This window comes from Eucyclogobius newberryi, unplaced genomic scaffold (assembly GCF_026437365.1).
Source record: "Eucyclogobius newberryi isolate DKJ021-1_F unplaced genomic scaffold, fEucNew1.0.hap1 SCAF_13, whole genome shotgun sequence".
Lineage (NCBI taxonomy): Eukaryota > Metazoa > Chordata > Actinopteri > Gobiiformes > Gobiidae > Eucyclogobius > Eucyclogobius newberryi.
Window position 1 is genome coordinate 2,270,443 of NW_027315757.1, and position 24,040 is coordinate 2,294,482.

At 51.8% G+C, this 24,040-nt stretch overlaps 1 protein-coding gene across 1 annotated transcript in view; it reads right to left on the minus strand.

The window, feature by feature from the left end:
- abcc1 (ATP binding cassette subfamily C member 1 (ABCC1 blood group)) overlaps nucleotides 1-24,040 on the minus strand; it is a 130,130-nt gene that overhangs the window by 8,787 nt on the left and 97,303 nt on the right. The window contains exons 28-29 of the mRNA XM_072442332.1: nucleotides 16,379-16,537; nucleotides 3,300-3,466 (exon numbers count right to left, since the gene is read on the minus strand). Of these exons, the coding sequence (XP_072298433.1) occupies nucleotides 3,300-3,466; nucleotides 16,379-16,537 (326 nt within the window). The remainder of the gene's footprint in view (nucleotides 1-3,299; nucleotides 3,467-16,378; nucleotides 16,538-24,040) is intronic.

The window sequence follows — 24,040 nt, forward strand, 5'->3', positions numbered from 1 at the left end:
CACAGTACTCCATACTCACAGGTCACAGTACTCCATACTCACAGTGCACAGTACTCCATACTCACAGGTCACAGTACTCCATACTCACAGGTCACAGTACTCCATACTCACAGTGCACAGTACTCCATACTCACAGGTCACAGTACTCCATACTCACAGGTCACAGTACTCCATACTCACAGGTCACAGTACTCCATACTCACAGTGCACAGTACTCCATACTCACAGGTCACAGTACTCCATACTCACAGGTCACAGTACTCCATACTCACAGTGCACAGTACTCCATACTCACAGGTCACAGTACTCCATACTCACAGTGCACAGTACTCCATACTCACAGTGCATAGTACTCCATACTCACAGTGCACAGTACTCCATACTCACAGTGCACAGTACTCCATACTCACAGGTCACAGTACTCCATACTCACAGGTCACAGTACTCCATACTCAGTGCACAGTACTCTATACACACAGTGCACAGTACTCCATACTCAGTGCACAGTACTCCATACTCACAGTAATCCATATTCACAGTACTCCATACTCGCAGTACTCCATACTCACAGGTCACAGTACTCCATACTCAGTGCACAGTACTCTATACACACAGTGCACAGTACTCCATACTCAGTGCACAGTACTCCATACTCACAGTACTCCATACTCACAGTACTCCATACTCACAGTGCACAGTACTCCACACTCACAGTGCACAGTACTCCATACTCACAGTACTCACAGTCCTCCATACTCACAGTACTCCATACACACAGTGCACAGTACTCCATACTCACAGTGCACAGTACTCCATACTCACAGTGCACAGTACTCCATACTCACAGTAATCCATCTTCACAGTACTCCATACTCACAGTGCACAGTACTCCATACTCACAGTAATCCATCTTCACAGTACTCCATACTCACAGTGCACAGTACTCCATACTCACAGTAATCCATCTTCACAGTACTCCATACTCACAGTGCACAGTACTCCATACTCAGTAATCCATCTTCACAGTACTCCATACTCACAGTGCACAGTACTCCATACTCACAGTAATCCATCTTCACAGTACTCCATACTCACAGTGCACAGTACTCCATACTCACAGTAATCCATCTTCACAGTACTCCATACTCACAGTGCACAGTACTCCATACTCACAGTAATCCATCTTCACAGTACTCCATACTCACAGTGCACAGTACTCCATACACGTACATCATTCCACTCAAGTTCTATTCTGAAGTAACTCATTACGTTTACTTGCACCGAGAACTCAATACGCAATAATGTCATATTCATGTGCATATAACTGCTGTCAATTAGTGTTTACTTTACCACTAGTATTATTATTTCATCTTATGTCATTTTATCTTTCATTTTTTTTCTCTCTATTCCTTATTAAGAATATTAGCGGTTCTGTCCATAGGAGTTTTGTTTATAAGAGTTTTTTCTATTAAGAGTGTTTTTTTAAACTTCCTATAAGTTATCTGTTCTTTTCTTCTGTATCTACTTCAGTTGAAACACTGAAATGTCCACATTGGGTGGACAAATAAAGGCTTATCTTATGTGCTAAACAACCAAACTCCATTTGTCTTTGCGGCAAAACCTAGCAGAGCACTCTTGTCCCAGTCCACAGCAGCTCCAGAGATGGGACTGGAGGCTGAGAGACGTTCAGGGACGTTCAGGGACGTTCAGGGACGTTCACTGAAGCGAATGTCTTTCCACCCTCGCTCGCACCTGATCAGTTCTTTGAGCTCCTGCAGACAGGGACAAACGTCAGAAAGGTTTTGGCGCAAAGACGAATTTGCTTGTTTAGCAAACTTTCCAAACGCAGTAACTGACCTACAAGTACAAGTACAAGTACGCAAGGCTAGGCATGTTTATTTGTAGAGCACAGTTCGTACACAAGGTTTAAGGACAGTAAAAAAATGCATTAAAATCAATAATGAGCTAAAGACATGAAAGAGAAGAGTGCAAATAATATCCTTTCAGTCACATGCAAAACTGAAAAAGTCCTGACTCTGGGCACCAGCAGGAGGCCGGTCCATGTTTAGTCCTGACTCTGGCACCAGCAGGAGGCCGCTCTATGTTTAGTCCTGACTCTGACACCAGCAGGAGGCCGCTCCATGTTTAGTCCTGACTCTGGCACCAGCAGGAGGCCGGTCCATGTTTAGTCCTGACTCTGGCACCACCAGGAGGCCGGTCCATGTTTAGTCCTGACTCTGGCACCAGCAGGAGGCCGGTCCATGTTTAGTCCTGACTCTGGCACCAGCAGGAGGCCGGTCCATGTTTAGTCCTGACTCTGGCACCAGCAGGAGGCCGGTCCATGTTTAGTCCTGACTCTGGCACCAGCAGGAGGCCGGTCCATGTTTAGTCCTGACTCTGGCACCAGCAGGAGGCCGGGCCATGTTTAGTCCTGACTCTGGCACCAGCAGGAGGCCGCTCCATGTTTAGTCCTGACTCTGGCACCAGCAGGAGGCCGGGCCATGTTTAGTCCTGACTCTGGCACCAGCAGGAGGCTGGTCCATGTTTAGACCTGACTCTGGCACCAGCAGGAGGCCCCTCCATGTTTAGTCCTGACTCTGGCACCAGCAGGAGGCCGGTCCATGTTTAGTCCTGACTCTGGCACCAGCAGGAAGACGCTCCATGTTTAGTCCTGACTCTGGCACCAGCAGGAGGCCGCTCCATGTTTAGTCCTGACTCTGGCACCAGCAGGAGGCCGGTCCTTGTTTAGTCCTGACTCTGGCACCAGCAGGAGGCTGGTCCATGTTTAGACCTGACCCTGGCACCAGCAGGAGGCCGCTCCATGTTTAGTCCTGACTCTGGCACCAGCAGGAGGCCGGTCCATGTTTAGTCCTGACTCTGGCACCAGCAGGAAGCCGCTCCATGTTTAGTCCTGACTCTGGCACCAGCAGGAGGCCGGTCCATGTTTAGTCCTGACTCTGGCACCAGAAGGAGGCCGGCCCCTGAGAACAGGACTAATGTGATGGTACTTCCTGGTTCTAGTCAGGACCCGAGCAGCAGCGTTCTGGATGTACTGCAGCTGTTTTACAGCTCGTTTGGAGAGACCAGTGAGCGGCCGTTACAGTCTAATCTACTGGAGACAAACACATGGATAAGTCTCTATGCAGTGTGTGTGGTGTATAACAAGTCATGAAGTCAGTGAAGGCAGTAGAGAAAGGTGTTTCACATTACAACTGTTCAATAAAGCCATTAGGCTGAAAAACAAACATTATATATAGTATATAAAAAAAAAGAAACACGTTTGGAGAAGCCGTGCATACCTGAGGTTTTCCCCTCCTTCACTACATTCATAGTCCAGTTTGCCCGTGAGCCCCAACACAAAGGCCCTGAGGTGAGAGAAGTCCAGGGCCCTCCACACCTCCTCGTCAGTGTAGCTGTTGAAGGGGTCAAGGTTCATCCGGAGAGAGCCTGAGAACAGCACCGGGTCCTGGACACACACAACTCATGCTTAACTCCACATGCTACTCTGCAGTGGACTAAAAAGACATTTTCGGTGTAACAATCATGACATGCACTTTTTGTACATGAAACGAAAGTTACGACTGTAACTACGGTGCTATGAATCCCGGATGACCGCCAGAGGCGGTGCATAAAGCACTGGATGATCATCCTTGCGCTTACACAGGTCGAGAATTAATAACAAAAAAGTCACCTTTGACCCCCGGTGGCTCACGTGGGTCTATATAGTCACGTGACACCGGGAGCTCAGTCCCTAGAAACCTTCTCGCAAAGCACGAGAATTCCGAGGGACCGGATGTTGTGGCGGTAATCCAGGATTCATAGAACTGTAGTTACAGTCGTAACTTTCGTTCTATTTCATCCCTACTGACCGCCAGAGGCGGTGCATAAAGCACTGGATGACGAATACCATCAGGGTCCCGAGGAATAGACAAAACCATACCTCAATGGGACGCAGAAGAGTGTTGCCGGAGAACCTCTTCCAGCGGTTGTGGAGAAACCACATTCACTCTGTAGAATCTTGCAAAGGTATTCGGGGATGTCCAAGAGACCACCGCACAGATCGCGTCCAAGAACATAGTTCATAGCGGCCCACGAAGTTGAGAGCCCCCTTGTGGAATGGCACCTCACCCCGGAAGGCAACGGTCGCCCCTGTCGAGCATAGGCTTCCGCGATTACACCAAAAATCCAGCGCGTGAGACACTGTTTAGACAGAACCCTTGCGCGGGCCGGCGTAACAAACAAACAGGCTCTCAGATTTGCGTATCAATGCTGTAGCACGCACATATGTCTCAAGCGCACGGACAGGACACAGCTGTTTGGCGGCAGATCCCGCACCAAAACATGCCAGTTGTAGCGGCCGGTTGTGCCCCGCCGACAAAATCACCTTTGGAACGAAATCCATTTTCGGCCAAAGGGAAACCCCTGAGTTGTCAGGATGCCAATGAAAACAGGAGTCTGCCACGGAAAAAGCCTGGAGCTCACTAACCCGCTTCGCCGAGGCCATTGCCAGAAGGAATGCAGTCTTCATTGACAGCCATTTAAGGTCAACCTGCAACAGAGGCTCAAATGGAGGGGATCGTAACGCCTTCAGCACCAGGGACAGGTCCCATGCCGGGACCACAGAACGGGCGGGCGGACACAAATCCCGGGCACCCTTTAGAACAAGGGAAATATCTTGGTTACGGCCAACCGAAATCCATTCCACCCCACATGCCAACAAGAAATTGCGGCAATGTATACCTTCAGGGTAGATGGAGAGCGCCCTTGGCCAAGTAGGTCCTGCAGGAAAGCGAGCACCGTTGACACAGCACAATGCACTGGATCCTCACCGCTTTTGCGACACCAGGCATCAAACAGTTTCCACTTGCAGGAATACAGAAGACGGGTAGACTGAGCACGAGCATTGCTTATTGTGTTCCCAATCTCCCTCGGCGTACCTCGAGAAGGTCAGGCCGGGCCCTGTAGCGGCCATACCCAGAGCTTCAGGCGCTCGGGATTGGGGTGCAGAATCTGACCCCCTAGTTGAGAGAGGAGATCCTGCCTGTGGGGGGAGACGTCTCGCTGTGCCACAGCAGAGCCTGAGCAGCAGAGGAAACCATGTCCTCCCCGGCCAAAACGGGGCCACTGGCAGGAGACTGTGGCCCTCCTGAAGGACCCTGAGAAGCGTCTGATGAATCAGGGGGAAAGGGGGAAATGCATAGAGCATCGTCCTGGGTCAGTCGTGAGCCAGTGCGTCCTGACCCAGTGGGCTGGCCCTGTCCGCCAGCGAGAACCACAGAGGGCAGTGTGTCGCGTCGCGGGAGGCAAAAAGATCCACCTGTGCCCTGCCGAAGGTCTCCCAAATGTCCCTCACCACCTCCGGGTGAAGCTGCCAGTCCCCCGGCAGTGGCCGATGGCGAGACAGGAAGTCCGCGGACACATTCCGAACCCCCGGAATGTGACCAGCGCTCAGACTGGCAAGGCCCAAGTCAGGACGCGTTGTGCAATCCTGAACAGGGTCACCGACCCAGTGCCGCCCTGCTGATTTATGTGAAGAACCACACTGGTGTTGTCGGACCGTACCATGACGGCCGCAAAGGTGTGGCAAGAAATGGCGCAGCGCTAGCACATTGATATGCAGCCTGCTCTGCCTCTGGGACCATGACCCTTGCACCATCCGTGCCTGCCATGTCGCACCCCAGCCTAGGAGGGATGCGTCGGTGTACACAACCTCCCGTCTGGAAGGAAGAGTGCATAGATACACCCGGCATTAGGGAGATACGGGTAGCCGCTGCCGCCTGTGATCCTGACATCTGGGGTCCAGGTGTAGGCTGTTGAGCCACATCTGAAGGGGGCGCAAAGACAGCAGCCCCAGAGGAACCACTGTTGCGGCCGCAGTCAGCTTGCCCAAGAGGCTTAGGAACAAGACGTAGGGAAGAGAATTCCCCTGTCGAAAGTCCCGCATGATTCCCAAAATATATTCCACCCGCTTGGGCGAAGGGCGTGCATTCGCTGTATGGGAGTCGAGGACCATGCCGAGGAAAGTTGCTACTTGTGACGGCACAAGGCAGCTCTTTGCCAAGTTCACCCGCAGCCCCAAGTTAGCCACGTGCCTGAGCACAGTCTCTTGAAGCGCCTGCTCGTGGCTGGGAGCTCAAATGAGCCAGTCATAGGGCAGACTCCGCAACCCCTGGGCCTGCAAGGGGGGCAAGGCTGCAGCGACGCACCTTGTAAACACTCGAGGGGACAGAGATAGGCCGAATGGCAGGACCCTGAACTGGAAGTGTTCTCCCCTGAAAGCAAAGCGGAGAAACTTCCAATGTGGCGGTGCAATGGGGACATGAAAATATGCATCCTTCAGGTCTACTGTTGTGAACCAGTCGCCTGGGGAGATCGCCTGGAGCACCTGTCTGACCGCCAACATCTTGAAGGGGAGCACCTTTAAAAACATATTTTGACCCCTGAGGTCCAGAACTGGGCGTAAATCGCCCGTCTTCTGGGGTACCAAAAAATATTGGGAATAAAAGCCCTCTGGATCCAACAGGGGGTCCACAGGAACCATCGCCCCCTTGTCCAGCAAGGTGCAAATCTCCTGAGAGCGCCTGCGCCTTGGCCGGATCCTGAATAACAGTCATTCGGATCAGACCAGGAACAGGAGGCCGGCGGTGGAACTGCAGACGATACCCTTCGGACAGCGTGGCCAGCACCCAAATATCTGGGGAGTGAGCCGTCCAGTACTCCAGCTGTCCAGGGGGAAAATGTCCTACCGCCGGCCCGTTAACCTCATCTGGAGGCCCCTCGACCCCCAGCGGGCTTGTGGGGGCGACGGCCGGGTTGTGAGGAACGGGACGCACGGGATGGACGAAACCCAAACCTTGGGGCCTGTTGCAAGTCTGAGCCATGAACGTGGGAGTGATGGGGCGGTGGTGTGTACCTCCGTGAAGAAACGGGAGGGGCAGCCTGAGTCGGTCGATGAGACCCCCGCCTATGAAGCCCCACCAACTGTTGCCGTGTACGGCAAGCCTGGGCCGTGCGCTCTAGAGTCTCCAGGGCGGCCGGGCCAAATAGTTCTCCAGGAAGAACTGGAACACCCCTCAAGGTCTTCCTACTGGCCTCAGAGAGCGGAGACTGTGCCAGCCACACTCGGCGGCGAGCTTGCACTAATGCAGAGAGCAGACGCCCTAGTTCCCTTGACATGAGGGCGAAAGCCTGCAAGGAGGCATTAACCAGTCCATGTGTTAGTTGGTCCACCGCCACTGTCTCAAGGGAAACCGACAGGCCTAGCATCAAATGAGACAAGGAGTTCCCAATGCGACCCATACAAGCTCCCATGTCATATGCCTTGCACAGAAGGTCGTTTTTAACCTGACACTGTGGTCGTGGACACCGGGCATTAGTCTGTAAAGTCTCCTCTGGACGGATGATGAGGGAGGCAATAGCCTGGGCTCTACTGCCGGCATATGTCCCAGGCCAAGCTTCTGAGGATCCTGCATCAGTGCCAAGACCCTGCCATCAGAAGTACCCTGCCATCAGAAGTAGGCCTCGAAAATGCCTTTGAGTCTGTCCAACAGGCATACAGTTCCTTAATGTACTCCTCCGAGGGAGGAACTGCAAAGTGGGATGCTGCAGCCTGGCGCCGAAAGAAGGCGCTAGAGGGTGCCGCCTCATCCCGCGGAACATTCAGCTTTAAGCGGGAAAGTGCGGTCCGTAAAGCTGCTGTGACAGTGTCATCACTGTCGGCCTGAGAGCCGGAAGAGGCCAGTGAGCCAGATTCTGAAACTCTGGAGCTCAGAAGGTCAGACTCCAGCTGAAACTGAGTGTCTGAATCAGCCACTCATCATATGCTGAGGCATGCCCCTCCTGCCGTTGTGCCACCACACGACTGGCATCAGTCTGGAGAGTCTGGATAACTGCCCGCATTTGGGCCAGTTCAGATGTCAGCGTGCTCACTTGCGCCGGTAACTTCCCGGGGCCCTTCTTTTTCTTAAATGGGGGGCCACCTTGAGTAGCCGTGGACAGCCGCTTGCGGCCCCCAGTCTTTCCAGCCGGTAATTGACTCGGAGGCGCCACAAACAACCAGTCTGAAGCATCCTCGTAAGCTGCCAAGCGCGCAACGCGCACAGACCGCGGCATAACTGAACAGTTGGAGCAAGCATCATTGGAGAGTGCTTCCCGAAGAGGATCCACTCCAAGACAAGCAGGGCAGAGATCTTGACCATTGCCAGGCTGCAGCAGCGCCAGACAGGACAGGCAACTCAGGGACTTCAGCATGATATGACCGGAGTCAAACAGAGTCGGGTCGAGTGGAATGCCACTAGCGACTCTAAGATATAAAACCTCTACCCCGGTAAGAGGGGCGCAGCGGGGTCAGGTCAAGCAGGGAACGCCACTAATGACCCGTTACGTGAGGAAGACACCGCGGGATCAGGTGGTACTTACCAGTCGTAGAAAACAAAGTAAATATACCTCCTCATTGCAACAGATCCGACACGCTCGTGCAGCCCCAGGAGGGTGAGCGAACTGCAGCACCGACTGTTCCACAGTCACAGGGCTAACAGGCAACAAGCGGCAAAACGAACCAAACTTTGTGGGAAACAGCAATATTAGCCGAACAACAACCACATATACAACCTGCATGCGAGAAGGTGAAAAGGGACTGAGCTCCCGGTGTAACGTGACTATATAGACTCACGTGAGCCACCGGGGGTCAAAGGTGACTTTTTTGTTATTAATTCTCGACCTGTGTATGCGCAAGGATGATCATCCAGTGCTTTATGCACCGCCTCTGGCGGTCAGTAGGGATGAAATAGAACACAGCAATTTCAGTTTCCAATCTTCAAACAAGCATTTTACGTTAGCGCCACCAAATTTAGCTTTATGAATGATACAAAATATGAACCATAGTTTATATGTATTTTTTTTTAATTTATTGAATATTCATTAGGCTGCCCCAAATAAATTGTCTGTTTGCTGTAACCCGAGTCAACATTTTTCAAGTGGGTCGGACGGTAGGCAAATTCTTATTTTTTTTTACTTTGAAGGCAAAAAAAAAAGGATCCAAATTTTGCCATTTTTTGAGTCGGAGTGACCACCAGGGGTCAGGCTTCAACAGTTAATGACGGAAAACGTCTCTATCAACCCGATCAGGAGACTAAATCTCACGATTTTAAGACATTTCAATCGACCTTTTGTACGCCGCTATCCTTTATTTTGGTAGCGAAGGCGAGCGGGGGGAAGATGTGGGTGACACGGGCGCCGCCATGTTTGTTGTGATGACGCTACTGGGCGTGTGTCAATCCCAGAATGCATTGCGTAAAACACCCTGACAGAGCCTGGCATGTCCTATGGACACTAGAGTGGCGCCGATAGTGGCAAACCATCTTGTTCAAGGCAATTATGTCGTCATTAACTCGCGGTCTGTTTCGTTACAGACGCATGTGAGGGACTGACTATGCAGACGCACATGCGTTGCGCAGTGCGTAATCTTTGCTATAAGGATGAAACATAGGATAACAAGCGTGATAAATATATTGTTCCTGGGGTCCAAACGTTTAAATTTGAGCTGGAGTTCAGTTTGTTGAGCAGGTTTATAGTTCATATATCTGTAAATTAGACTATTTCACGCTTCTCGGCTCTAGATCCTTTTCTTTTCCATATTACTTGAAAATGTTGGTCTGCTTAATAATGTGGAATGTCCTTCTAAACTCAACTGTAAATTTGTTTACATATTAAGCCTATCTTTTTTTTTTCTTTTTTTTTACACTTATCTTTTATCTTATAGCTGCAAATTTAAATAGTTTTTCTTTTGACTTGTTCATTGTTACATGTTGCATCGAATCACCAGGACAAGTTCTGTGAATTCTGTTCATTGACAATGGCAATAAACCTTATTCTGATAGTAGTTTTTCCTTTAATTGGCCCTGACAAACTAATTGGCACGGAGGTCTGAGATTCATTTCCCTGACCCAAAGAGCCTTGACACAATATAAACAAAATGACCTTACGACCCTTAAACACACTTTGCTCAATAATCAAAGGTAGTGTGAGTCAACAGCGCAAGTGAAGTTGTTTTACGTTGCAGATTCAGGAGTTAACACAGGGATCGAGGGACGGCTGGAGCACAAAGCCACCAAACGTTGAGCCATTGAACACACAAGCTCGAAGGAGGAAAGAGAAAGGGTGGAGGAGAGGAGGAGGAGACAGGTAGTGCCAGAGCGTGATCTTACCTGTTAACGCCATTTTATTCTTCAAAGTTTGACGTGAGCAAGAGGAAAGTTACTTAAAGACTCAAGCCCTGTCCCCTGAGCGTTACCATAGAGATCATCTCAATAACTGATATCATAATTTAAAAAGCTACAATGAGGTGCCGTTAAACTCATTTTTAATATTTAAAGGGCATATATCAAGCTAAACGGACTTTTCAGAGCTTAACATTCTTACAGTGCTATTGGTGCCCCATATATGAGCCCAAAGTGGGCAGTCTCTATCCTTCCCCTCGGATAAGCAGAGGGAGGACGCAGCACGCTTCTGCTCCAGGGAACACTCTGTACCTGCAACACGCCCCCTAAGCCCTTAGGGTAGATTATGGAATGGGAAAAATAGCATAATATAGGATCTTTAATATTATTTGCTGTATTGATCATGATTTGATGGTCAGAATGAGTCGGAAGATTTATGGACTTAATAACAGCAAAGAACATTCAAGGTCTCTTTATGAAGAAAAATCCACTATATATAATTTGGGGGGATTGCAGACTGCTGAACCGTATATGGGAACTTGGTGGTGTATTGCCTTTTTCTTCTAGCTTGTGGTATGACGCGCCTTTGTAGCATAATACACACTTTATTTTACACAATTCTGCAAATGCTACATCATTTTACGAGTACTTATTTTAATTTGAGATATCTTAACATGTGCTTTAAAACCATTTTAATTGAGAAGGGCTGTTTCTTCCACTCATGATTATGGACATCACATGACACATATGAAGTCATGTGTCACGTGACGCTTCATGTGTGTCATGTGACTTCTCAGAGTTTTTCTACAATAAATACAATTATAATGGTTTAAAACAAATAAAGGTTTCTGTGAATGTCCTGTAGTGCGACAGGTGACATCAAATTGCAGCATAAAAATAAATACTCTTAAAATGATGTAACATTTGCAGAATTGTGTTTTAAAATAAGGGAGTGTCTGCAGACCCGTGGCGCGCGGCCGAAACTGCCATGTTATTTTTGTGCCGGCCGCGAGCCGCGGCTCCTGAAACTGCGCCGCTGTTTTAGCGCCGGGTTAGGGTTAGCCATGAGGCTATAAGGGAAATGCCGCGGTCCCTGAAACTGCGCTACTGCTACGGCTTTATACCACAAGAAAGAAAAAAACCCAAAAGTACTCATATACGGTTCAGTATCTGCATCCCAATGAGTGTTTAGTATAATGAGCCTCATTGACCTGTGGGATGATGGTGATCCTGAGTGTTTAGTATAATGAGCCTCATTGACCTGTGGGATGATGGTGATCCTGAGTGTTTAGTATAATGAGCCTCATTGACCTGTGGGATGATGGTGATCCTGAGTGTTTAGTATAATGAGCCTCATTGACCTGTGGGATGATGGTGATCCTGAGTGTTTAGTATAATGAGCCTTATTGACCTGTGGGATGATGGTGATCCTGAGTGTTTAGTATAATGAGCCTCATTGACCTGTGGGATGATGGTGATCCTGAGTGTTTAGTATAATGAGCCTCATTGACCTGTGGGATGATGGTGATCCTGAGTGTTTAGTATAATGAGCCTCATTGACCTGTGGGATGATGGTGATCCTGAGTGTTTAGTATAATGAGCCTCATTGACCTGTGGGATGATGGTGATCCTGAGTGTTTAGTATAATGAGCCTCATTGACCTGTGGGATGATGGTGATCCTGAGTGTTTAGTTTAATGAGCCTTATTGACCTGTGGGATGATGGTGATCCTGAGTGTTTAGTATAATGAGCCTCATTGACCTGTGGGATGATGGTGATCCTGAGTGTTTAGTTTAATGAGCCTCATTGACCTGTGGGATGATGGTGATCCTGAGTGTTTAGTATAATGAGCCTCATTGACCTGTGGGATGATGGTGATCCTGAGTGTTTAGTTTAATGAGCCTCATTGACCTGTGGGATGATGGTGATCCTGAGTGTTTAGTTTAATGAGCCTCATTGACCTGTGGGATGATGGTGATCCTGAGTGTTTAGTTTAATGAGCCTCATTGACCTGTGGGATGATGGTGATCCTGAGTGTTTAGTATAATGAGCCTCATTGACCTGTGGGATGATGGTGATCCTGAGTGTTTAGTATAATGAGCCTCATTGACCTGTGGGATGATGGTGATCCTGAGTGTTTAGTATAATGAGCCTCATTGACCTGTGGGATGATGGTGATCCTGAGTGTTTAGTTTAATGAGCCTCATTGACCTGTGGGATGATGGTGATCCTGAGTGTTTAGTATAATGAGCCTCATTGACCTGTGGGATGATGGTGATCCTGAGTGTTTAGTATAATGAGCCTCATTGACCTGTGGGATGATGGTGATCCTGAGTGTTTAGTATAATGAGCCTCATTGACCTGTGGGATGATGGTGATCCTGAGTGTTTAGTATAATGAGCCTCATTGACCTGTGGGATGATGGTGATCCTGAGTGTTTAGTATAATGAGCCTCATTGACCTGTGGGATGATGGTGATCCTGAGTGTTTAGTATAATGAGCCTCATTGACCTGTGGGATGATGGTGATCCTGAGTGTTTAGTATAATGAGCCTCATTGACCTGTGGGATGATGGTGATCCTGAGTGTTTAGTATAATGAGCCTCATTGACCTGTGGGATGATGGTGATCCTGAGTGTTTAGTATAATGAGCCTCATTGACCTGTGGGATGATGGTGATCCTGAGTGTTTAGTATAATGAGCCTCATTGACCTGTGGGATGATGGTGATCTTGAGTGTTTAGTATAATGAGCCTCATTGACCTGTGGGATGATGGTGATCCTGAGTGTTTAGTATAATGAGCCTCATTGACCTGTGGGATGATGGTGATCCTGAGTGTTTAGTATAATGAGCCTCATTGACCTGTGGGATGATGGTGATCCTGAGTGTTTAGTTTAATGAGCCTCATTGACCTGTGGGATGATGGTGATCCTGAGTGTTTAGTATAATGAGCCTCATTGACCTGTGGGATGATGGTGATCCTGAGTGTTTAGTATAATGAGCCTCATTGACCTCTGGGATGATGGTGATCCTGAGTGTTTAGTTTAATGAGCCTCATTGACCTGTGGGATGATGGTGATCCTGAGTGTTTAGTATAATGAGCCTCATTGACCTGTGGGATGATGGTGATCCTGAGTGTTTAGTATAATGAGCCTCATTGACCTGTGGGATGATGGTGATCCTGAGTGTTTAGTTTAATGAGCCTCATTGACCTGTGGGATGATGGTGATCCTGAGTGTTTAGTATAATGAGCCTCATTGACCTGTGGGATGATGGTGATCCTGAGTGTTTAGTTTAATGAGCCTCATTGACCTGTGGGATGATGGTGATCCTGAGTGTTTAGTTTAATGAGCCTCATTGACCTGTGGGATGATGGTGATCCTGAGTGTTTAGTATAATGAGCCTTATTGACCTGTGGGATGATGGTGATCCTGAGTGTTTAGTATAATGAGCCTCATTGACCTGTGGGATGATGGTGATCCTGAGTGTTTAGTATAATGAGCCTCATTGACCTGTGGGATGATGGTGATCCTGAGTGTTTAGTATAATGAGCCTCATTGACCTGTGGGATGATGGTGATCCCGAGTGTTTAGTATAATGAGCCTTATTGACCTGTGGGATGATGGTGATCCTGAGTGTTTAGTATAATGAGCCTCATTGACCTGTGGGATGATGGTGATCCTGAGTGTTTAGTTTAATGAGCCTCATTGACCTGTGGGATGATGGTGATCCTGAGTGTTTAGTATAATGAGCCTCATTGACCTGTGGGATGATGGTGATCCTGAGTGTTTAGTATAATGAGCCTCATTGACCTGTGGGATGATGGTGATCCTGAGTGTTTAGTTTAATGAGCCTCATTGACCTGTGGGATGATGGTGATCCTGAGTGTTTAGTATAATGAGCCTCATTGACCTGTGGGATGATGGTGATCCTGAGTGTTTAGTTTAATGAGCCTCATTGACCTGTGGGATGATGGTGATCCTGAGTGTTTAGTTTAATGAGCCTCATTGACCTGTGGGATGATGGTGATCCTGAGTGTTTAGTATAATGAGCCTCATTGACCTGTGGGATGATGGTGATCCTGAGTGTTTAGTATAATGAGCCTCATTGACCTGTGGGATGATGGTGATCCCGAGTGTTTAGTATAATGAGCCTTATTGACCTGTGGGATGATGGTGATCCTGAGTGTTTAGTATAATGAGCCTCATTGACCTGTGGGATGATGGTGATCCTGAGTGTTTAGTATAATGAGCCTCATTGACCTGTGGGATGATGGTGATCCTGAGTGTTTAGTATAATGAGCCTCATTGACCTGTGGGATGATGGTGATCCTGAGTGTTTAGTATAATGAGCCTTATTGACCTGTGGGATGATGGTGATCCTGAGTGTTTAGTATAATGAGCCTCATTTACCTGTGGGATGATGGTGATCCTGAGTGTTTAGTATAATGAGCCTCATTGACCTGTGGGATGATGGTGATCCTGAGTGTTTAGTATAATGAGCCTCATTGACCTGTGGGATGATGGTGATCCTGAGTGTTTAGTATAATGAGCCTCATTGACCTGTGGGATGATGGTGATCCTGAGTGTTTAGTATAATGAGCCTCATTGACCTGTGGGATGATGGTGATCCTGAGTGTTTAGTATAATGAGCCTTATTGACCTGTGGGATGATGGTGATCCTGAGTGTTTAGTATAATGAGCCTCATTGACCTGTGGGATGATGGTGATCCTGAGTGTTTAGTATAATGAGCCTCATTGACCTGTGGGATGATGGTGATCCTGAGTGTTTAGTATAATGAGCCTCATTGACCTGTGGGATGATGGTGATCCTGAGTGTTTAGTATAATGAGCCTCATTGACCTGTGGGATGATGGTGATCCTGAGTGTTTAGTATAATGAGCCTCATTGACCTGTGGGATGATGGTGATCCTGAGTGTTTAGTATAATGAGCCTCATTGACCTGTGGGATGATGGTGATCCTGAGTGTTTAGTATAATGAGCCTCATTGACCTGTGGGATGATGGTGATCCTGAGTGTTTAGTATAATGAGCCTTATTGACCTGTGGGATGATGGTGATCCTGAGTGTTTAGTATAATGAGCCTCATTGACCTGTGGGATGATGGTGATCCTGAGTGTTTAGTATAATGAGCCTTATTGACCTGTGGGATGATGGTGATCCTGAGTGTTTAGTATAATGAGCCTCATTGACCTGTGGGATGATGGTGATCCTGAGTGTTTAGTATAATGAGCCTCATTGACCTGTGGGATGATGGTGATCCTGAGTGTTTAGTATAATGAGCCTTATTGACCTGTGGGATGATGGTGATCCTGAGTGTTTAGTATAATGAGCCTCATTGACCTGTGGGATGATGGTGATCCTGAGTGTTTAGTATAATGAGCCTCATTGACCTGTGGGATGATGGTGATCCTGAGTGTTTAGTATAATGAGCCTCATTGACCTGTGGGATGATGGTGATCCTGAGTGTTTAGTATAATGAGCCTCATTGACCTGTGGGATGATGGTGATCCTGAGTGTTTAGTATAATGAGCCTCATTGACCTGTGGGATGATGGTGATCCTGAGTGTTTAGTATAATGAGCCTTATTGACCTGTGGGATGATGGTGATCCTGAGTGTTTAGTATAATGAGCCTCATTGACCTGTGGGATGATGGTGATCCTGAGTGTTTAGTATAATGAGCCTCATTGACCTGTGGGATGATGGTGATCCTGAGTGTTTAGTATAATGAGCCTCATTGACCTGTGGGATGATGGTGATCCTGAGTGTTTAGTATAATGAGCCTTATTGACCTGTGGGATGATGGTGATCCTGAGTGTTTAGTATAATGAGCCTCATTGACCTGTGGGATGATGGTGATCCTGAGTGTTTAGTATAATGAGCCTCATTGACCTGTGGGATGATGGTGATCCTGAGTGTTTAGTATAATGAGCCTCATTGACCTGTGGGATGATGGTGATCCTGAGTGTTTAGTATAATGAGCCTCATTGACCTGTGGGATGATGGTGATCCTGAGTGTTTAGTATAATGAGCCTCATTGACCTGTGGGATGATGGTGATCCTGAGTGTTTAGTATAATGAGCCTCATTGACCTGTGGGATGATGGTGATCCTGAGTGTTTAGTATAATGAGCCTTATTGACCTGTGGGATGATGGTGATCCTGGAGCGCAGCTGGTGCAGGCCCAGCTCAGAGATGTCCACTCCATCGATGAGGATCTGACCCTCAGAGGCTTCGATGAGCCGGAACAGCCCCATGGTCAGTGAGGACTTTCCTGCTCCGGTCCTGCCCACAATCCCCACCTACAGGACACATGGGACACAAGAGTGACATAAGGCAACAACTCAGGACTCGTGCTTATGGAAAGAAAACAAAACATCTTTTCCAGCATATTATTATGCTATTATGCACAGAACAAGAGTTATTCATCATTCCATTTGCTGTCAAGGATTTTATCAATAGGAGTCACAATCAATCTAATTAGTTCTTGTAGTTCTTGTCCTCAGACTGTTCTTCAGAGCCTGTGGTTGAGGTGATGGGCAGTCTGTCAAATCAAATCTGTCAAAAATGTTTCATTTATTTATGAAGCAATTTAGGAATAGCAACAAGGTTAAACTGCTGCACACACAAATATACAACTACCACAGCAACTAAGCCAGTGCTTCTCAATTCTTTTCTGATAAGCCCCTCCCCTAGGAAGCCCCCCCGAGACTATAAATACGGTGAGTGTATAAACTCCGCCCCCCCGATATGTTAGCGAAGCAGTGTGTTTTACTGATGTGTCATTTATTTGGCTTCATGCTGTCGCTGCCAACATGAAGACACAGTGGACACGGCGGTCTTTCCTGGTCTCACGCGGCTGTCTTTCCTGGTCTCACGCGGCTGTCTTTCCTGGTCTCACGCGGCTGTCTTTCCTGGTCTCACGCGGCTGTCTTTCCTGGTCTCACGCGGCTGTCTTTCCTGGTCTCACGCGGCTGTCTTTCCTGGTCTCACGCGGCTGTCTTTCCTGGTCTCACGCGGCAGTCTTTCCTGGTCTCACGCGGCTGTCTTTCCTGGTCTCACGCGGCTGTCTTTCCTGGTCTCACGCGGCTGTCTTTCCTGGTCTCACGCGGCTGTCTTTCCTGGTCTCACCGGCTGTCTTTCCTGGTCTCACGCGGCTGTCTTTCCTGGTCTCACGCGGCAGTCTTTCCTCGTCTCACGCGTCGGTCTTTCCTGGTCTCACGCGGCGGTCTTTCCTGGTCTCTAGCGGCTGTCTTTCCTGGTCTCACGCGACGGTCTTTCCTCGTCTCACGCGGCGGTCTCTACGTGGTCTTTCCTGGACTCACACGGCTGTCTTTCCTGGTCTCACGCGGCTGTCTTTCCTGGTCTCACGCGGCGGTCTCTCCGTGGTCTTTCCTGGTCTCACGCGGTGGTCTTTCCTGGTCTCACGCGGCGGTCTCTCCTGGTCTCACGCGGCGGTCTTTCCTCGTCTCACGCGGCGGTCTCTCCGTGGTCTTTCCTGGTCTCACGCGGCGGTCTTTCCTGGTCTCACGCGGCGGTCTCTACGTGGTCTTTCCTGGTCTCACGCGGCCGTCTCGCCTGGTCTCACGCGGCGGTCTTTCCTCGTCTCACGCGGCGGTCTCTCCGTGGTCTTTCCTGGTCTCACGCGGCGGTCTTTCCTGGTCTCACGCGGCAGTCTCTCCGTGGTCTTTCCTGGTCTCACGCGGCGGTCTCTCCGTTGTCTTTCCTGGTCTCACGCGGCGTTCTTTCATGGTCTCACGCGGCGTTCTTTCCTGGTCTCAAGCGGCTGTCTTTCCTGGTCTCAAGCGGCTGTCTTTCCTGGTCTCAAGCGGCTGTCTTTCCTGGTCTCAAGCGGCTGTCTTTCCTGGTCTCACGCGGCTGTCTTTCCTGGTCTCACGCGGCTGTCTTTCCTGGTCTCACGCGGCGGTCTTTCCTGGTCTCACGCGGCGGTCTTTCCTGGTCTCACGCGGCGGTCTTTCCTGGTCTCACGCGGCGGTCTTTCCTGGTCTCACGCGGCGGTCTTTCCTGGTCTCACGCGGCGGTCTATCCTGGTCTCACGCGGCGGTCTTTCCTGGTCTCACGCGGCGGTCTATCCTGGTCTCACGCGGCGGTCTTTCCTGGTCTCACGCGACGGTCTTTCCTGGTCTCACGCGGCTGTCTTTCCTGTTCTCACGCGGCGGTCTTTCCTGGTCTCACGCGGCGGTCTCTCCGTTGTCTTTCCTGGTCTCACGCGGCGGTCTGTCATGGTCTCACGCGGCGGTCTTTCCTGGTCTCGCGCGGCGGTCTCTCCTGGTCTCGCGCGGCGGTCTCTCCTGGTCTCGCGCGGATGTCTTTCCTCGTCTCACGCGGAGGTCTTTCCTCGTCTCACGCGGCGGTCTCTCCTGGTCTCACCCGGCGGTCTTTCCTCGTCTCACGCGGCGGTCTCTCCGTGGTCTTTCCTGGTCTCACGCGGCGGTCTTTCCTGGTCTCACGCGACGGTCTCTCTTGGTCTCACGCGGCTGTCTTTCCTGGTCTCACGCGGAGGTCTTTCCTGGTCTCACGCGGCGGTCTCTCCGTGGTCTTTCCTGGTCTCACGCGGCGGTCTTTCCTCATCTCACGCGGCGGTCTCTCCGTGGTCTTTCCTGGTCTCACGCGGCGGTCTTTCCTCGTCTCACGCGGCGGTCTCTCCGTGGTCTTTCCTGGTCTCACGCGGCGGTCTTTCCTGGTCTCACGCGGCGGTCTTTCCTCATCTCACGCGGCGGTCTCTCCGTGGTCTTTCCTGGTCTCACGCGGCGGTCTTTCCTGTTCTCACGCGGCGGTCTCTCCGTGGTCTTTCCTGGTCTCATGCGGCGGTCTTTCCTGGTCTCGCGCGGCGGCCTCTCCTGGTCTCGCGCGGCGGTCTCTCCTGGTCTCGCGCGGCTGTCTTTCGTCGTCTCACGCGGCGGTCTTTCCTCGTCTCACGCGGCGGTCTTTCCTCGTCTCACGCGGCGGTCTTTCCTGGTCTCACGCGGCGGTCTTTCCTGGTCTCACGTGGCTGTCTTTCCTCGTCTCACGCGGCGGTCTCACACGACGGTCTTTCCTGGTCTCACGCGGCTGTCTTTCCTGGTCTCACGCGGCTGTCTTTCCTGGTCTCACGCGGCTGTCTTTCCTGGTCTCACGCGGCTGTCTTTCCTGGTCTCACGCGGCTGTCTTTCCTGGTCTCGCGCGGCTGTCTTTCCTGGTCTCGCGCGGCTGTCTTTCCTGGTCTCGCGCGGCGGTCTTTCCTGGTCTCGCGCGGCGGTCTTTCCTGGTCTCGCGCGGCGGTCTTTCCTGGTCTCGCGCGGCGGTCTCTCCGCGGTCTTTCCTGGTCTCACGCGGCGGTCTTTCCTGGTCTCTACGTGGTCTTTCCTGGTCTCACACGGCTGTCTTTCCTGGTCTCACGCGGCTGTCTTTCCTGGTCTCACGCGGCGGTCTCTCCGTGGTCTTTCCTGGTCTCACGCGGTGGTCTTTCCTGGTCTCACGCGGCGGTCTCTCCTGGTCTCACGCGGCGGTCTTTCCGTGGTCTTTCCTGGTCTCACGCGGCGGTCTTTCCTGGTCTCACGCGGCGGTCTTTCCTGGTCTCACGCGGCGGTCTTTCCTGGTCTCACGCGGCGGTCTTTCCTCGTCTCACGCGGCGGTCTTTCCTCGTCTCACGCGGCAGTCTCTCCGTGGTCTTTCCTGGTCTCACGCGACGGTCTTTCCTGGTCTCAAGCGGCTGTCTTTCCTGGTCTCAAGCGGCTGTCTTTCCTGGTCTCAAGCGGCTGTCTTTCCTGGTCTCAAGCGGCTGTCTTTCCTGGTCTCACGCGGCTGTCTTTCCTGGTCTCACGCGGCTGTCTTTCCTGGTCTCACGCGGCTGTCTTTCCTGGTCTCACGCGGCGGTCTTTCCTGGTCTCACGCGGCGGTCTTTCCTGGTCTCACGCGGCGGTCTTTCCTGGTCTCACGCGGCTGTCTTTCCTGGTCTCACGCGGCTGTCTATCCTGGTCTCACGCGGCGGTCTTTCCTGGTCTCACGCGACGGTCTTTCCTGGTCTCACGCGGCGGTCTTTCCTGGTCTCACGCGGCGGTCTTTCCTGGTCTCACGCGGCTGTCTTTCCTGGTCTCACGCGGCGGTCTTTCCTGGTCTCACGCGGCGGTCTTTCCTGGTCTCACGCGGTGGTCTATCCTGGTCTCACGCGGCGGTCTTTCCTGGTCTCACGCGACGGTCTTTCCTGGTCTCACGCGGCGGTCTTTCCTGGTCTCACGCGGCGGTCTTTCCTGGTCTCACGCGGCGGTCTTTCCTGGTCTCACGCGACGGTCTCTCTTGGTCTCACGCGGCTGTCTTTCCTGGTCTCACGCGGAGGTCTTTCCTGGTCTCACGCGGCGGTCTCTCCGTGGTCTTTCCTGGTCTCATGCGGCGGTCTTTCCTCATCTCACGCGGCGGTCTCTCCGTGGTCTTTCCTGGTCTCACGCGGCGGTCTTTCCTGGTCTCACGCGGCGGTCTCTCCGTGGTCTTTCCTGGTCTCACGCGGAGGTCTTCCCTCGTCTCACGCAGCGGTCTCTCCGTGGTCTTTCCTGGTCTCACGCGGCGGTCTTTCCTGTTCTCACGCGGCGGTCTCCCCGTGGTCTTTCCTGGTTTCGCGCGGCGGTCTTTCCTGGTCTCGCGCAGCGGCCTCTCCTGGTCTCGCACGGCGGTCTCTCCTGGTCTCGCACGGCTGTCTTTCCTCGTCTCAGGCGGCGGTCTTTCCTGGTCTCACGCGGCGGTCTCTCCTGGTCTCACGGGGCTGTCTTTCCTCGTCTCACGCGGAGGTCTTTCCTCGTCTCACGCGCCGGTCTCTCCGTGGTCTTTCCTGGTCTCACGCAACGGTCTTTCCTGGCCTCACGCGGCTGTCTTTCCTGGTCTCACGCGGCTGTCTTTCCTGGTCTCACGCGGCTGTCTTTCCTGGTCTCACGCGGCTGTCTTTCCTGGTCTCACGCGGCTGTCTTTCCTGGTCTCAGGCGGCGGTCTCTCCGTGGTCTTTCCTGGTCTCACGCGGCTGTCTTTCCTGGTCTCAGGCGGCTGTCTTTCCTGGTCTCAGGCGGCGGTCTTTCCTGGTCTCACGCGACGGTCTTTCCTGGTCCCACGCGGCTGTCTTTTCTGGTCCCACGCGGCTGTCTTTCCTGGTCCCACGCGGCTGTCTTTCCTGGTCTCACGCGGCGGTCTCTCCGTGGTCTTTCCTGGTCTCACGCGGCGGTCTCTCCGTGGTCTTTCCTGGTCTCACGCGGCGGTCTCTCCGTGGTCTTTCCTGGTCTCACGCGGCGGTCTCTCCGTGGTCTTTCCTGGTCTCACGCGGCGGTCTTTCCTGGTCTCGCGCGGCGGTCTTTCCTGCTCTCGCGCGGCGGTCTTTCCTGCTCTCGCGCGGCGGTCTTTCCTGCTCTCGCGCGGCGGTCTTTCCTGCTCTCGCGCGGCGGTCTTTCCTGCTCTCGCGCGGCGGTCTTTCCTGCTCTCGCGCGGCGGTCTTTCCTGCTCTCGCGCGGCGGTCTTTCCTGCTCTCGCGCGGCGGTCTTTCCTGCTCTCGCGCGGCGGTCCTTCCTGCTCTCGCGCGGCGGCCCTTCCTGGTCTCGCGCGGCGGTCTTTACTGGTCTTGCGCGGCGGTCTTTCCTGGTCTCACGCGGCGGTCTTTCCTGGTCTCATGCGGAGCTCTTGCCTCGTCTCACGCAGCAGTCTCTCCGTGGTCTTTCCTGGTCTCAAGCGGCGGTCTTTCCAGGTCTCACGCGGCTGTCTTTCCTCGTCTCACGCGGCGGTCTTTCTTGTTCTCATGCGGCGGTCTTTCCTCATCTCAGGCGGCGGTCTTTCCTGGTCTCACGCGGCTGTCTTTCCTGGTCTCACGCGGCGGTCTCTCCGTGGTCTTTCCTGGTCTCACGCGGCGGTCTTTCCTGGTCTCGCGCGGCGGTCTTTCCTGGTCTCGCGCGGCGGTCTTTCCTCATCTCACGCGGAGGTCTCTCCGTGGTCTTTCCTGGTCTCACGCGGAGGTCTTCCCTCGTCTCACGCAGCGGTCTCTCCGTGGTCTTTCCTGGTCTCAGGCGGCGGTCTTTCCTCGTCTCACGCGGCTGTCTTTCCTCGTCTCACGCGGCGGTCTTTCCTGTTCTCAAGCGGCGGTCTCTCCGTGGTCTTTCCTGGTCTCACGCGACGGTCTATCCTGGTCTCACACGGTGGTCTTTCCTGGTCTCACGCGGCGGTCTTTCCTCATCTCACTCCGTGGTCTTTCCTGGTCTCGCGCGGTGGTCTTTCCTGGTCTCGCGCGGCGGTCTTTCCTGGTCTCGCGCGGCGGTCTCTCCGCGGTCTTTCCTGGTCTCACGTGGCGGTCTATCCTGGTCTCACGCGGCGGTCTTTCCTCATCTCACACGGCAGTCTCTCCGTGGTCTTTCCTGGTCTCACGCGGCTGTCTTTCCTGGTCTCACGCGGCTGTCTTTCCTGGTCTCACGAGGCGGTCTTTCCTGGTCTCGCGCGGCGGTCTCTCCGCGGTCTTTCCTGGTCTCACGCGGCGGTCTTTCCTGGTCTCGCGCGGTGGTCTTTCCTGGTCTCACGCGGCGGTCTTTCCTCGTCTTCACCTCAGTCACAGTGAAGACAAGTGCTACATACACTTCCTCATTTTCCAAAAATTGCAATTTAGTTTAAAATTCACGATGACCACACCTGAAAGCGTATCAGCTTCAAATTTATAACATTTCCTTGCTCATGGGTTTCGTGTCTTGTGGCCAAATCTGAAGTGTTTTAGATGAAAACTGTAGGAGAAGATGCCAAAAGTACAACAAGGTGCACTTTAGTTGGCGTCATTGTTGATGGTGTTGTGTCTCACGGCTCTTTGAGTCAATGAAATCAATTCTCAGACTCCTGTGCTAATTAGTTTGCCGGATCCAATTAAAAGTAAAACTAAAGGTGTGAAGTGTGAGCAGTCTTACACTAAAACCTACAAACCAAGTTAGAAATGTAATGGACTCAGACTTGAACTTTAACAGCCACATCACATCTATAACATCAGCAGCTTTTTATCATCTAAAACACATTGCCAAAATGAAAAATATAGTGTCAAAACCAGATTTAGAGAGACTTATCCATGCGTTTGTCTCCAGTAGATTAGAATACTGTAACGGCCTCCTGCTGGTGCCAGAGTCAGGACTAAACATGGACCGGCCTCCTGCTGGTGCCAGAGTCAGGACTAAACATGGACCGGCCTCCTGCTGGTGCCAGAGTCAGGACTAAACATGGACCGGCCTCCTGCTGGTGCCAGAGTCAGGACTAAACATGGAGCGGCCTCCTGCTGGTGCCAGAGTCAGGACTAAACATGGACCGGCCTCCTGCTGGTGCCAGAGTCAGGACTAAACATGGAGCGGCCTCCTGCTGGTGCCAGAGTCAGGACTAAACATGGAGCGGCCTCCTGCTGGTGCCAGAGTCAGGACTAAACATGGACCGGCCTCCTGCTGGTGCCAGAGTCAGGACTAAACATGGAGCGGCCTCCTGCTGGTGCCAGAGTCAGGACTAAACATGGAGCGGCCTCCTGCTGGTGCCAGAGTCAGGACTAAACATGGACCGGCCTCCTGCTGGTGCCAGAGTCAGGACTAAACATGGAGCGGCCTCCTGCTGGTGCCAGAGTCAGGACTAAACATGGACCGGCCTCCTGCTGGTGCCAGAGTCAGGACTAAACATGGAGCGGCCTCCTGCTGGTGCCAGAGTCAGGACTAAACATGGACCGGCCTCCTGCTGGTGCCAGAGTCAGAACTAAACATGGACCGGCCTCCTGCTGGTGCCAGAGTCAGGACTAAACATGGCCCGGCCTCCTGCTGGTGCCAGAG